At 46.4% G+C, this 15,924-nt stretch overlaps 3 protein-coding genes across 3 annotated transcripts; all 3 read left to right on the top strand.

Moving 5' to 3' along the window:
- The first annotated feature begins 1,447 nt into the window (after positions 1–1,447).
- Positions 1,448–3,205, top strand: LOC120664105. Its single transcript, XM_039943115.1, has 4 exons — positions 1,448–1,782; positions 1,899–2,117; positions 2,194–2,273; positions 2,346–3,205. Exons 1-4 carry the CDS (start codon positions 1,501–1,503, stop codon positions 2,599–2,601), a joined length of 837 nt encoding a protein of 278 aa, XP_039799049.1. The 5' UTR covers positions 1,448–1,500; the 3' UTR covers positions 2,602–3,205.
- A 2,107-nt stretch (positions 3,206–5,312) lies between these two features.
- Positions 5,313–6,282, top strand: LOC120664104. Its single transcript, XM_039943111.1, has 3 exons — positions 5,313–5,757; positions 5,971–6,048; positions 6,150–6,282. The coding sequence occupies exons 1-3, from the start codon at positions 5,651–5,653 to the stop codon at positions 6,265–6,267; spliced, it is 303 nt and encodes a 100-aa protein (XP_039799045.1). The 5' UTR covers positions 5,313–5,650; the 3' UTR covers positions 6,268–6,282.
- A 5,161-nt stretch (positions 6,283–11,443) lies between these two features.
- LOC120664099 (xylanase inhibitor protein 1-like) lies at positions 11,444–12,782 on the top strand. Its single transcript, XM_039943105.1, has one exon. It carries the CDS (start codon positions 11,677–11,679, stop codon positions 12,571–12,573), a length of 897 nt encoding a protein of 298 aa, XP_039799039.1. The 5' UTR covers positions 11,444–11,676; the 3' UTR covers positions 12,574–12,782.
- The last annotated feature ends 3,142 nt before the right edge of the window (positions 12,783–15,924 follow it).

Here is a 15,924-nt window from a genome sequence, read left to right as displayed (position 1 = left end):
CGCCCGCACCATCGGATTCAGGCCGACACGCTCCGACGTCTCCCTCTTCGTCCTACGACACGGCTCGGCAATGGCATATTTACTTCTCTATGTCGACGATATCATTTTGACGGCGTCCACTGACGTGCTACTTCAGTCCATCATCACCAAACTGCAATCTGCACTTGCCATCAAAGATCTCGGCCCGGTTCACTATTTCCTTGGCATTCAGGTTCAACGATCAGCTTCAGGCTTTTTTCTCTCACAAGAAAAATATGCTGAAGACCTCTTGGATCGTGCCGGAATGCTTCAGTGCAAACCGGCTTCTACACCGATCGACACATCGCCGAAAGTTGCTGCTGCTGATGGCGATCCAGTACCTGATGCCTCTGAGTTTCGTAGTCTCGCTGGTGGACTACAATATCTCACGATGACTCGACCAGACCTTGCTCATGCTGTGCAACAGGTGTGCTTGCATATGCACGACCCTCGTCTTTCTCACTTGGCTTTGCTGAAGCGTGTTCTGAGGTATGTCCGTGGTACTACTTCCTTTGGAATTGAACTTCATGCCTCTCCATCTGTTGAGGTTCGTGCCTACTCGGACGCCGATTGGGCCGGCTGCCCGGATACCCGACGATCAACATCTGGGTTTTGTGTCTATCTTGGTGATTCATTGATCTCTTGGTCCTCAAAGCGCCAACCTACGGTCTCTCGATCAAGCGCCGAAGCTGAGTACAGGGGGGTCGCAAATGCAGTAGCTGAATGTGTGTGGCTTCGCCAACTCCTTCTTGAGCTCGGATGCAGCATTGACAAGGCGACAATTGTATATTGTGATAACATCTCAGCAGTTTACATGGCCACCAATCCCATTCATCATAAGCGCACAAAGCACATTGAACTGGACATTCACTTTGTCAGAGAACGAGTTGCTCTCGGGGAGTTCAGAGTTCTACATGTTCCAACAGATCAACAATTTGCTGATGTAATGACAAAGGGGCTCTCCACCAAGGTCTTTGAGCAATTTCGATCCAGTCTGTGTGTTCGTCCGAGATCCGATGTACAGACTGCAGGGGGGTGTTGGTAATTGATTTTGCATGTAACTGAATTGACTTGTTCGTGCCTTGTATTTAGCTGACTTAGCTCTTGGTTGTTAGTTGGTTAGACGTGGCTAACAGCCTCTGAACATGTATAAATGTACACCGCACACATCAATGAGATTTATGTTGCATCAGTCATTCTTTTGAACTCCTTCAATCATGAACTGTCTTGTGCTGGTGGCTGGTGTCGATATTTTTGTTTTCATATCATTAGTTTGTGGCTATAGCCAAAGCTCTATTAGTGTTTTTCTTACTATTATGTCAACTAGATTAACAAAGAACATGTGCTACTTAGCCTGGACTTTCAATGGCCGCAACAGATTCCTAATAGAGGTTTCCCTATATGCAACCCTTCTCTACAGAGGTGATCATAGCCTGCAATACATAAGCTCAATGATGTTTCTTACTAAGAAGCGCAAGGTTGATGAAATCTCTCCCCTGCATCCAGCATTGGTCTGGAACTGGTGGGGAGGATTATGCAACCAAGGCAACCAGGAAAACAGGTGCCTCTTTGATGGATAAGCCCATGAACTCTGAAACTGGAACTCACGAGAAACTTGGGACAGAACACCCATCCACAAATGCAAGAATATTTACAGCTATGGCTTCCATTCCTTCAAGCAAGGCACATGAACAGGAGGTTGAGATCGAAGTGGTCAAAGAAACTTCAACTTCTCAAGGACTTGCCCATGATTTGTCTATGCCAGTAAGGTTTCTTTGTTTTTGAAATGTTATCATTCTTTGCAATGATAAAATGAGGTCTATTTGTTGGGATCTAGATATATTTTCGGGTGCTGAGGCTGGAGCTTTAATCTTGTCCAGATGGAAGCGCTTGCACTTGATCAGACTGACCCCAGACAAAGCCAGGCGGCACTTGTGACCCCAGTACCGGATCAGGTTACAACGAATATACCAACAAAGTCTACATCTTCAGTGCCTCCTGCAACCACTTTAGTAGCTACAAGTGACATTTCCCATATCCAGACTCAGTTACAGTACGACAAGAACTTGAGGACTGAACTCTATAACATCTGTAATCAAGTAAGAAAATAGCTCAAATTATTTGTGATAGTATAGCTGTTTTTATAATCATTAACACAGCTTTCATGTCTACTAGCATTCAGAAAGTCTATTTCAGCGTATCGAGGCTTACATAAGCCAAAGTCAGGTTTATAAAGATGTTTCCAGATTAAAGGAGTAAGGATTCTTGTTACCTTCCTGATTATTTGCTTAATATTGTTAATCTTTTCTTACTAATCTAAACCACAGAGAGTTGAGATACGCAATATCAGATAAAATTGAAGATTTTGGAAAGGTCAGAATTCTGGAAGAGAGACTTAAAGAGCAGACTGACAAACTGCAGAGTGAATCCAAGCGGTCTCAAGAGATTATGGCTTCTCAGAGAGAACTACTCCGAGAACATGAAGCCCTGAAATCTGAAATGGCCAAAAAGGATGAGGACTTGACGAATCTGAAGCATGGTAGTACTATGGTCGACGTGCCAGCAATGGGATCAAGCCAATAGACGCAGAGCTGGACTGATGAAAGGCTTTTCGAAGTCCCGCTGCTGGAAGTCGAACAAATGGCGCACATGACAGAGCGCTGGCGAATACATGAAGGCATGTCTGCCTATTCCTTGTGATTGATACTCGTGTAGTTTGCTAGACTGTCTCCCTGATTCTCTTTCTCCTTCTGCTGCGAGTAGAAACTGGTGGAGCGCTCCAAGAAGTCCAAGCTGTTATATAAAAGTGGGGCCATCATGCGCGCGGAGGCCCCTGGAAAGGACCTCGAGGCGCAAAAATCCATGAACAACAAGCTACAGCAGCGCCTGGAATCATCCACAGCCGAGCTGCGCAGTCGCATCTTGGACATAGAGCAGAAGAGGGACCAGCTGTCCAATAGGAATAAGACCTTGTCCGTCGTCGAAGAGGGTGAATAGACATTTCTTTAAATTACACAACTTAAAATAGTTGTTAGCCAACGGACTGGTCAGACCGGTCTAATACTTAATATGAACTAATTTTGACATAACCGGTCAGACTGGTTGGGGTGATCGGTTACACACAGAACCTGCACAAACAGAGTTAATTCTTCCTTCTCGAGTTTGAACGTAAACAAAGATTGGTGTATGACTTCTGCAGAGTATTTCTAGCAATATAATAAGCTTCCTGCACACAAATAAAGCATAACCAAGTAGATCGAGCGAAAGCACAATTTAAGCTCAAAGATTCTACAATAAGGAAGGTGAATCAAAACAAGCTTATGGCGACCGCAAGGTCAAGCTATCTCCTCCTTCCACTATATGATCATGTGCCCTCGTGACACAAGATCGATGCTGCAACAAATTTACCGCTGCACACCACAATCTTGGGAGCTAGCCGGCGACGCCTAGCCGTCTAGGAGGCTTCACCTCTAAGAGTAACAAATGCTTGATGTGTTAGCCGACGCAACCACAAGTACTCAAAGCTAGGGATTATACTCTCACTGCTCAAATGCTCTCAACGAAAGGTTTCACTCAAGCTAACTCAAAGATTCAACTATAATCACTCAACTCTCATAAAGAGAGATTGGGGAGGACTTCTCAAGCCCTCACAAGGCTCTCAAAGTGTTCTGAAGTGTATAGACATCAGCACCACGCATGAGTGAAGTTATAGGGTATAAATACTCATCTCTTAAAAACTAGTCGTTGTCCCTGTTAGTGTTAGACCGGTCAGACCGGTCGATTTGAAAAACTAGCCGTTGCCCTATGGTCACTTTGGACCGGTCAGACCGGTCATAGGTGGTTTCTGGAATTTTCTTTTCTCTCGGGATTGACTCTATTTGGACTGCTATGAGCACTTTGGTTTTGTCTAAATCCTGATGTTGCATCCCTCTTGATAGTACAGTATCCTATACTCAAGTTATCACAAATAAAACACATAAATATCACTTGAGCTTCATGTCTTGATCAAACCGAACTTTCTTCAATCAATATCTTGAGGGCATAAACATCTTCAATTCATTTAGCATATCCGCTTTGAGCTAGTGACTTTGAATCTTTCTTGATATAAGAATGAAATTCATCTTTGATTCACAAGTCACCTTCTTCATTTGAATAATAACACTCTTCAACATAGAGCTCTCCATGACTCTGGAATCTCCGATCTTTGACCCGTATCGGTTTCCTCGCTCTCCCAAGCCGTCGCTTGCGTAGCCTCTTCAAACTCGCCTCTCGATCCTCTACCTTCATCCTAGCCATCCATTTTAAACTCATATTAATTTATGTCATGCATAAAATCTTCTATATCATTTTGAATTCACAATTCAATTTTATATGCAAGCTTTTCAATTTGAGACTTCATTTATTATTATTATTATATATATAGTAGGTCTATTGGGTATCTGGGTATGGAATAAGCTATTCCCTACCCGACACCCCCCTCCCCCGTCGGATCCGACCCAGAATCGATCCGTGTCTGGTTTTCTTCATTTCGGTTTTCTACTGCCGCCGGTTTTTGCCCCCACCTCCCGGTGCCCAGCTCGCAACAATAGATCGTGCCCCACGATCCTCCGTCCCGTCCGCCCGCAGGCGAATCAGACCGCACCTCCGTTCGTCCTCCCGCCGGCGAATCCACCGGTGATGCGCCGCCCGCCGCCCTCCCCCTGCCTTCATGCACCGCTCTCCCCCGTGCTTCCTGCTTCGCCGGTGCTCGTCCCGCCCCCGCAACACTCTGCTCCGCTGGACTCTGAGACACCCTGCGCCGCCGGCTGCCATTGGCGGGCTGACCCTCGGGCGACCCACGCGAACGACTGCGCGGCCGTCCCCCCTCCCGATCCGGCGAGGCACCCTCGTCTGGCCCCCAATCTCGCGGTTCGGGCCCTCCCCGGCGACCCTCTGGTGAAGCACGGTCCTGTCGCCCCTCCTCTCGCCGTCCGACGAGGTCCTAGCCGCCGGCTACCTGCAGCCTCTCGACGTCAGCGTGTTGCCCTGCGCGCTCCTGCGAGGTTCCCCCATCTGCTCCCCAATTTCTTGCGTCTCTGTCCCCCGCCGGCGTCTCTCTGGTGTGGCGGTTCTACTATTCTCCCCATCCCGCTGACCCGCCGAGGCCCTTCGCCGACGGCCCCCGTCGTGCTGCAGCTTCAAGCTGCCCGTGCCGGCAGCCGTTCAGAGAGGAACCTCCCGCCTGCTCCACCGGCGAGACCAACCCCCCTCACACCATCCTCGAGAGACCCTGCCCCGATGGAGCCTTCTGGTGCGCAATTGTCTCCCATTTACTGCTTGCCGTGCTCTGCGAAGATATATTTCGATTCATTATATTTCAATGTATGCAGTGCTTAGTCCATAGTACTCCAATTCCATGTCTTTGCTAACTGAGTAGCCCTTTGGCCGGTTATATGAATTCATGCTGTTAGTATGTATCTTCATATGTTACGTATATTGAAATTCATTCTTAGGTTATTGTCTTTGCTAGATTAGTTATATGTTTGGTGCATTAATAATTAGCTGCATCATTGATCTAGAGGAGAGATACTTAAAGTTTATTCTGTTTATTACTCAAGCATCAAACTTGTATGTGTAGTAAAACTCATAGCTCATGCATTTACTTTTCATGCACTTGTACCTTTGTAAATGCGCAGGTTCGCTGTCCTCACACACTGAAGATGCTCAGCGTGGTTCGCCGCAGGCCAACTCAACTACAAGGTCATATGTGCAGCAATTTTTTTATTTAATTGTCAATGAAGTTCTTAAATATGTGTCCTATTTATCACATTTATTTGCCTGGCACATCAATTCCAAAACTCGGTTGATTGATCCCGTGCATAAATTGCTTAAACCATACTATCCTAACTGTGCTGTAGCCATTTATACTAACCCTCTTACTCATGAATATGATCTTTTTAATCTTTTCACTAGGGTGGACACTGGGCAGAGGTTGGTGGATAGGATGCCTATCAATCCCAAGATAGCCGTGTTTGAGAGCACACAGGAGAGGTATGTGGATATAATCAACTTGATTGTATCCTTTTGTGTTGCTCTTCAGCAATTGATCCATCCCATCGACTTATATTTATACTTTCTTTTCTGCATTTTAGGTTTGAGGTTCCTCTCCGACCTGATATGTGGTCCTCGCATGGAGTTGTCGGTGGTCCTGAGTCGTCTGTCCAAATCCCGCCTGGTCCCTCAGTGGTCCGGAAGACCAATCCCGCCTAGTCCCTCAGTGGTCCGGAAGACCAATCTTTCTCATGATTGTACTGGTCATCTAATGGAGGATGGTCATGCCCGTGGTCGGAAGAAAGCTGCTTGTCCCATTGTTGAGGGTGTCTACAGGAAGAAGAAGCCGCGGTCCTCACATCGGTATTCAAAGGAAAAGAACAAGGCACCTGACAATTCCAGGCGTTTAACTGATTATTTCGTGACTCGTGAAGGCACAGAGGACATACATCGGAGACCCTACTTGAAGCGTTGGACCAGTTCGACTTAACCCTATCGGAGAACACTAGTGCCATCCAAGCCTCTGTAAACAGCATTGTCAGAAATAAGAAATAAGATATATGCAACTGACTGTATCCTGTCTTATCATTCATTCTTTTCTTGCCTGATTTGATTTATGTTACTGTCAGTTATGCTCGTCTCAAGACAATGAAATATGGCATTTTCTTGGTTGTTTTGGAGTACTTACATGTGTGTACGTGCGGTCAGGGTCTGGAGTACCAATCTCACTTGGAGTCAATGTGGCAAGTGGCGAGTGGAGGGATATGGAGGATGGGTCACCATCAACCCGCCTCGGAGGTGTCGCCATTGCCGTATACCTTGCATCGGCACTTGGAGTTGTTCTCGCTGCGGTTGAAGTTGCAGCCACCATATGTCCCGAGTCTGTCGGGGTACTTGATGATGGCACTGGCGGGGATGAATAGTTGGAACAGCCAGTCGCATGATGTGGTGCTGTCGCTGACTCCCCAACCGGTGATGTATGCTCTGCTGAGGACGGTATGGCATCATCCTCGACGACGATCGGATCCCCATCTCCAAACATCAACCTCCGGCTCGACATGCTTGTCTGGTTACCCAGTATCCCTTGCTAGCTTCTACGATCACAAGGATGTGCTTGCATCAGGCTTCACCCAGATATGGTAACGGATCGATTTTACCATACATATTGTCGATCTAGAGACGGAGACGCAGGTTCCGGCGACCGGCGACGTAGCTCTCCGCTCCGCTCGCAGGGAAGAAGGGCCGGGAGAGATCAGGCTTCCTCGGTCTTCACGGCGTCTCGCAGGGAAGAAGGGCCGGGAGAGATCAGGCTTCCTCGGTCTTCACGGCGTCTGGCTGATGGCCCTGGGTCGCAGGGTCGCCGGCAATCCCGTGAAGCACCAGGGACGAACGCGTCTGCCTCCACGGTTTCTGGGCAGAGATCGATATACCGGCGATCGGTTTCTGGGCAAAGGAAAACCGCGCTACGTGGGAGGAACCAGGGAGCGGCTGGGTGAGGAGAAAAACCAGGGAGCGGTTGGATGGAGAACAAAAACCGGCGCCCCCTCTCGAGGGAGGAAAACTGCGCGCCCCCTCCCGGTGCGTTCGAGCGGACGGTGGGTGACTGCCTCGGGTACGGAATACCTATTTTATACCCAGGGTAGAGATTAGCTCTGGCATATATATATATATATATATATATATATATATATATATATATATATATTGTGTCTCATTCACATGTTCCTTGCTTGCTTCGTTTGATAATCAATATTCATCATATATGACAAGTCTTCCAATTTTAAGATTATGCATAAGCACACTATCATGTCTCATTCACAATACTTGCGCTTGTCATTTTAAATCCCACTTAAGTCAATAAGCTTCAACAAATATAAGAGTCTTCATGTCACTTGCTCTTTATTTTTCTTTCTTAGTTTTGCTTGTCACATACAAATAACTCCAACGGGATATTCACACTTGCTTGCAATACTTGAATAATCTCTTTTTGATATCATTTTTTCAATTGAATATCTGCTCATAATCTCATATAAACAAGTTAGTCATTTAATTATATTATCAATCAATACACCAAAATCCACTAGGGTCCTAGAGGCTCTTTCATCAAAAATAGAGGCATCGCCCATATTCCGAGTTGTAATTTTAAGCTCCTGCCTCATTCATCTTTTCTTATTACAACTTGATGCATTTTGCAGAACTTGAAATTGTAATGGTATATAAAGAAAGTGTCCTCACTGATTGGAAGAAGGGAGTGTATCACACTACTACAAAAACGATTTGTAGGAATGCTCCGACTTTTTTTCAGGGGCGGGTTAAAATTTTACCCGTTGCTACAAATAGAGCGAGATTACTGTAGCATCCAATCCGCCTCTAGAAAAGTATTTTTAGGGGCGGGTCACTCCGTCACCCGTCCTTAAAAAATGAGCGTAATTTTCAGAAACGGTTCATGGCGTCACCCGCCCTTAAAAAGAGCATTTCTAAGGGCGGGTGACGCCATGAACCGCCCATGGCATTTGTAGGGGCGGGTTATGGCTTCACCCGTTCCTACAAATGTATTTTTAGGGGCGGGTGATGGCATGACCCGCCCCAAAAATGGTTCCACACAAAAAAATTCATAACTTTTTTATATGATCTCGGATGAAGTCAAACTTTATATCAAAATTGTAGAGAATGACGAGATCTAAAACTTTATAGTTGATAACTTTTTCATTTAAAGTCATCTAATGGTCCAAAAAATTATTATAAGTTCTCTAATTGCTATAACTATATATAATATCTCATATAACTCAAGTCATACTTTGAAGTTTCCATAATCTTAACCTTTTATATATACTGAAATATACTTGGCATATTTTTTTGTTTCTATAGTCTACAATAATCATAGTGTAGAAGTTTTACTTTTTTTATTTGTTTTTCTATATGTAGAGATTTAAATGAATTTTTGGATAAAATAGAAAACTATTTTTAGGAGCGGGTGATAGCATCACCCGCCCCTAAAAATGATTTGTAGGGGCGGGTGATAGCGTCACCCACCCCTAGAAATAAATTTCAGAATTAATATAAAAGAATAAACGGTTAATTATAATCGGTTTGAATTTTATCTGTTCTGTCACTTTCTTTGTCACTAATCTCTTCATCAGGATGCATCATATATCCTGAGAATGTACTTTAATGGTGCTCTCTCCAATCAACAAGTAAATGACGTATTTAAACTCAATGCGGTCTCCCAGGCATATTAGTTTAGTCAAAGACGTGTAGAGTCCAATAAGGACGACCGATGTGACACCCAACGCCATGAGGAGGTGAAGTTGGTAAAAGGTCTAAAATTTTAGTCTAAAAAATTTAAGGACCGTGTTCCAAAATATACTGAATCGTGAAGAAAACACTACTAGGGCTATAATTTATTACCCCTACAGTATATATGTAGATAGCACATCTCTTATAATCTTTTATCTCCTGGCAGAAGGATTAACCTTCTGGAGAAGCTGAACTTTGATCACAACAGCTTATTAATTAAGTTATCTTAACTCTATGTAACCTTGGTAGTATTAACTTCATAATACCGCAACTCTTGGCTAAGACATATGGATGGAAACCAAAATATTATTATGATAGGTATCGTAATAATAGCAGAACTAGAGGAAATGGTATTAGAACGAATACGTCCAGTTTCAATGTAACTCTTTTCAAGAAAATAAAAAAATTGACCTCAAGAAAGTTTGTATTAGAATCGTATAAATATTGTATATTAATTTGACTTGTAACTCAAGTCGTATCCTGGCTATATAATAAAAGTCACCTAAGAGCATCTCCAACCGACTCTGTAAAAGAAATTGAATAGCTAAAAATAGTCTAATTAGAGTAAAAATAGCATCCAACAGTCTCTCTATTTTCCAATCGTCGTTTTCTGACTGGCTGTCCCGGACGCCCTGCTAGCGATCTTTGCTGACCCCGGTCGCCTCGCCATCTCTTCTTCTGTGGTCCCGCGCCCTCCCCCTTCTTCCCCGCGCGCCGAGATCCACCGGTGTAGGGTCGAAGCTCGGTTGCGAGTCTGCGACAACAAGCTGGCGGCGAGGGGCAGGGTGGAGATTGGACAGACAGCAAGCGCTGCTACCGCCGCCGCTGTCGTGGAAGATGGTGGAGGAGGTCTGGGCAGCAGCGTGCGGGGCGCCTTCGCCGTTGGGCACGGCCAGGCGATCGGCCGGATGGGTGGGCGGCTGCCGTGAGCGAGGGATGTAGCGGCATTGTGAATGCAGGTGCTCGCCATCAAGAACGCGCCCATCTTCCGTACGCCGACGATCCTCCTCCATCCACCTCCGACCCTGGTTCTTGACTCAAATCGATCGCAGGTGATCCTCTCGTGCTCCCCCCACCACTTTCCCACCACCGGCAAGTCCTTCCCTTGCCCGAATTTCATCTCCACCGCCGCAGCTACGTCATGAGGACTACATTGCAAGTCCCAAGTTCTTTCTAGGGTGTTTAGTGTAAAATCCAGGGACCTCATTTGAATTTCACATTCTCAAGATTTACCTAATCTGTTGGTTTCCCCAACCTTTTGGAGTCTCTATGTTTTTACAGGGTTGGAAAAACTCTAAATTTAACTAGGAGGATAGATATTCTCTCGGAGTTGCTCTAACCCTACGAATGTGTGGTGTTTCCCATCTTTCTACATGATATCAGAACTGAAAAAACATATTTCTTATATATTACGCTCACTATACCCTTAAATGCTTATATATTGTACTACCACAAAATGGAGATTTCGTGAAGGGAATGTAAAAAAATTCACGAAGGTGTGATAAAAACTCCCACGACGCAAGAAAGAGTGCTCGAGCACTCTAACTCACGTCTCTTCTTGTTGAACTTTGGCCTCTAAAGGATTAGCACAAGAATTACAAGAGGTTATCTGTCCAAATGTTCAAACGACAAACATAATCAGCATCTCAGTATCGTCAACTTGGACGACACTCAAAAGTTAGCGCACAAGGAAGCAGCCTGGCTGCTGCTGCTGCTCTCCTGGGTCTACCGTCGAACAGCACGATAAACTATTTATAAACCATGTGCGTCAACCCCTGGATAAGATAAAAGTAGTAGCACAAACCATGTGTGTCAACCCCTGAACTGAGAGATCTAGATACATGATGAGGCCACCGACACGACCGCGTCTCTGTTGCTTGATTGGCATCAAGATCGACCAGCACGAACGAGAATTAAAAATCGCCGCAATGCGTGAACGACGACGGCGGCGGCTAGCTGCTTCTCCTTCCTTCGCCGTGGATGCACGTCGTTTTCGATCCGGCGTATCAGCCTGGTGAGCTGTCCTCCATGTTCCCCAAGCTAAAGGTCCGAGTCAGCTCCGTGGAAAACGTTCCCATCACTAGCAGAGGCAGTCCTCCACACGGATGGACAAGGGGCAATCTGAAGATAGCTGGCTGCTGAAAGCCTGAAACCTTCTTTGCCCCGGTCAACAATCGATCCATAGCTGCCTCTGAATTCCACATTCCCGTCTCCCTCTGAATAATCTATATATAGCGGAGTCGATTCCAGCTAGTTCTTCACACCATTACTGATCAAGCACGAGTACGTGAAGTAATTAACCAAGATCGGCAAGAAACCATCGGTCGAGCAATGGCGCTCGCGAGCCCGATCAGGACAGCCTCCGTCGTGGCCCTGGCGGCCCTGGTGGTCTGCCTCGCCGTGCCGGCGGCGGCGGCGGGGAACAAGACCGGGCAGGTGACCGTGTTCTGGGGCCGGAACAAGGACGAGGGCACGCTCCGGGAGGCCTGCGACTCCGGCCTCTACACCATGGTCATCATGTCCTTCCTCGACGTCTACGGCCAGGGCAGGTACCACCTCGACCTCTCCGGCCACCCCCTCGCCGGCATCGGCGCCGACATCAAGCACTGCCAGTACAAGGGCGTCCCCGTGTCGCTCTCCGTCGGCGGCTTCGGCTCCGGCTACTCGCTCCCGTCCGAGCAGGCGGCGTTCGACCTCTTCGACCACCTCTGGAACGCCTACTTCGGCGGCCGCAAGCCGGGCGTCCGCCGGCCCTTCGGCGACGCGTGGCTCGACGGCGTCGACCTCTTCCTGGAGCGCGGCACGGCGGCGGACCGGTACGACGTGCTGGCGCTGGAGCTCGCCAAGCACAACATCCGCGGCGGGCCCGGGAAGCCGCTGCACCTGACGGCGACGCCGCGGTGCGCGTTCCCGCCGGCGGGGTACCTGAAGCGGGCGGTGGACACGGGCATCTTCGAGCGCGTGCACGTCAGGATCTACGACGACCCCGACTGCGAGGCGTACTGGCACCTGCGGTGGGACGAGTGGACGGCGGCGTACCCGGCGACGAGGTTCTACGTGGGGATGACGGCGTCGGAGATGACGCACGGGTGGGTGCACCCCAAGAACGTCTACTACGACGCCGCGCCGTGGGCGCAGAGGGCCGACAACTACGGGGGGTTCATGATCTGGGACCGCTACTACGACAAGCTCAGCAACTACACCAGCATCGTCAAGTACTACGCTTGAGCTGGACTGCTGGAGCTTCATTATCTGTTCTGTCCATCCATCTATATATACAGTCATCATGCAGTGTGGTTAGTGGTAGTGTGTACTCCTATGCAAGTGTGTTTGCAATGCAAGAAAGAATAAAGTGAGGAATAAAAAGCTGATTGTGTATCCAGGTCTAGTCTGACCTGGTTGGTTTGAAGTCTGAACATTATTATCTGTTTCCATCACTTTCTTTGTTACTTTCTTTTGTTTGCAGCAACCAGTCATGGCCTCAGCTTCAGCCTTCAGGTAGAAATGCATACTACATCGTTATACTATGTTCAGAGTGGTATGTAGTATATATATCATTGCGTTCAGTAAACATACTCCAGCAGTGTCATGTTTCGTCAGAGTAATTATATTGGGATTTGGTATACACCGTGTTGCGATTCAGTTTTCGACTGTAATTATTAGCCAATCTGAATGTTGAATTTCATTTTTCTTGTTTTGGATACTACTAGAAAGGAACCTTCCATCCACCATAAAATATTCGTCCAAATTGAATGTCTAAGTGCAATTGTTCATAATTTTTTCTCAATTACCTTGAGGATATGATTTTGTAGTCTAATCGGGACAATCTCGAGAAAGAAAACAAATTAGGAATAAGGGCGTACCCAGTGCAGAGAGCTCCCGCTCTGTGCGGGGTCTAGGGAAGGGTGTCATTGGCAAGGCTTACCCTCACCTGTGCAATGTGAGGAGACCACGACTCGAACCCCGGTCGCAGGCGGTAAGACTCTACTGCTTGCACCAGGTCCGCCCTAAAGAAAGCAAATTAGGAATCAATACTAAAAAAAAAACATCACCTACTTATAAGTAAATAGTAACTCTAGAAAATATTTTAATTAACCTAAAAAACTACAGGCTATTCTTTAGAATTATAAAGAGAATGAATAACCGTGAGCCATAGTAAAATGCATTGGCCAACGTTGAAATCCTACTATCACAGTACTACAATGTATAGACAGTGCATAATATTTTAAAGTACTTCAAAGTTTGCCTTCAAAACAAACAAAAATTTGAAATCTTCAAATTTTGGTAGAGCCTGCCATTTGAGCCGGAGGACAATGGTTGGAGAAGAAGATGGTCCGAGGAGAGGAAGGAAAAAAAAAGCAAAACCCCAGCAAACCTCGCCCTCGCCGCCGGCAGACCGTCGCATGGCCGAGCCAGGAGCTCAAGCCGCTAGTTGGGCGAGAGCAGTCTGGAATCAGCAAAGGCGTTCTCATCTGCGGCGGATTCTACTAATAGAGGAAGATGATGAGACGAAGGCGTCGTCGGGGCACGAACTCGAGGCCATGGCGCCGCACGGAGCCCCCATCCTAACCTCTGGCCAGCACCACGCCGTATCTCAGTCTCGCCGTCGACAATTTCTGCGAGACTACCCGCCCAGCCGCCCCTCATCATGCTGCAAGGAGATGGAAGGGGATCGCAAATCAAAATCGAGGATTTCATTCCAACACAAAAGCAAGCAGCATCCTCCCAACCTGCAAAGATCTGACTCGACAGATCTGCTAGGGTCTGGGTCGGGTCTGCCAAAAAAAAAATGTCGGGTTAGAGCATCTCCAAGAGCTCTTGTATCTATGAATAGTTAAAATTCTGATATAGCTATTATGTAAAATGAAATAGCTAGTGAAAAATGGATGAAATCCAACAGCTTCTCCAAAATCCAAAAAGGGATGGCTAGCGCTCAACGCTAGGCAAAGATACCTAGCGCCACCTCCTGAATAGAAAACGAGGATAGAAGACAATGTAGATAGAGTTTCTGTTGGATGTGAGTTTTTGTTTTCCTTTTCTATTTTTAGCTAACTCACTCAAGATATAAGAGCTCTTGGAGATGCTCTTAGAATGGCTTTTTTTTTGTTTGTTGCAAAGTAGCCTTTGGAGATGCTGCAGCAGTTTAAATATGTTACAACCGCATAAAAATAGTTAATATTTGCATATGGCATTATTACCTATTTGCAACATGAAAATTTGAATGGCACAAATGTAAATCCTAAATCATTTCGATAAGGCATACATGTCAGGTTCGGTCACCTTCTTTAACCACGGCCCTTTTCGAACACTACAACATAACATTTAACGTTTTCTGATAAGATGGTATTAAGATGTCTTAATACTATTTTTATGGATTATTGGGAGATGCGCTTTTATCGGAGTTTCCTAGTAATATCATTCCAATACAACTGCTTACTAAAGAGAGTAAAAACTCTTCCTTTATTTGAGGGAGGTTATAATGAAATATTAAGATAACTAATAATTATTGGGGAAAGAAGAGATACCGGAAGACTGTTGGGATAATTTTTTTAATAGTGACAGTTTATTTGGAAAAAAAACGACAAGCGATGCATGTTCTTACTATTTTTTCATATTTTTTCCACAAGTAAGCTTTGTAGCCTATTTGGAGGGGTAATTAAGTGGTAATTAGAGGGCTAATCATATTTTCAAAAGAAAACATCAACCTCTTAAATAAATAATTCTTGGAAATATCTCTAGACATCCCTAAAATATTTGAGAAAATTCTAAAGAGGACTGATAATCGTTGGAATCCTAATAGAACTACTAGAATAGATATTATATATGCTCCGTAGTATTTTGAAGTACTTCAAAAGTTTTTACCTTAAATAAAACAAACTAAAATGTGAGGTGAGTGCTGAAGTTTGGTAGGAAGTAGAACAAAGCCGAAGGTGGAAGGATCAGAAGAAAACACTTAGATGGTGATTGGTTTTAGCGGCTTAGACCTAGCCTGGCTAGAAACTAACCCAGGCCAGCCTGACTAGCCCAATGCATTAGACTCGTGATTGGTTTGCCTGCATAGCAAAGCCTAGATTGATTTTCACATGTTTGGTTGCCTGGCTTGCTTGAGTGCAACTCTCGTACGGTGAGTTCACCTCCTCTCATCTCTTAACACGATTCTTGCACCAAAAGGTGGCCAGCTAGCGTGGCCACGCCACTCGTTTTTCCCGGTCGTCCGATCGGGCAGACAGACGGCCTAGATCAAGCGAATTCCGGTTGTTTTGCAAAAGAGCCCTCAATCTTTACCGAAATCAACCCGCAGTCCTCTCTTCCTCTTCCTCTTCCCTCCTCGTCAGCATCGCCGCCGCCGCCGCCCCCCGTGCCGGCGCCGACGGGGCCGCCCCTGCCCACACCGTCGGATCCACATCCACCACCTGCACCCTCGCTTCGATGCCGGCTTCCTTCGCCACTGCGGAGCCGACGCCTTCCCGCTCGCCGACACGTCCCCAGCGGCCACCTCGGCCCGTCCTGCGAGTCGCTCGCCAACCAGAGCCCGCGCAGAAGCTCGTGGTACCGCACGGCTTCTAGAACCCTTCTTCC

The sequence above is a fragment of the Panicum virgatum genome, chromosome 2K, assembly GCF_016808335.1.
Source record: "Panicum virgatum strain AP13 chromosome 2K, P.virgatum_v5, whole genome shotgun sequence".
NCBI classification, from domain to species: domain Eukaryota; kingdom Viridiplantae; phylum Streptophyta; class Magnoliopsida; order Poales; family Poaceae; genus Panicum; species Panicum virgatum.
The sequence above is the reverse complement of the archived record's forward strand: the minus strand, read 5'-3'. Positions and strand labels throughout refer to the sequence as shown.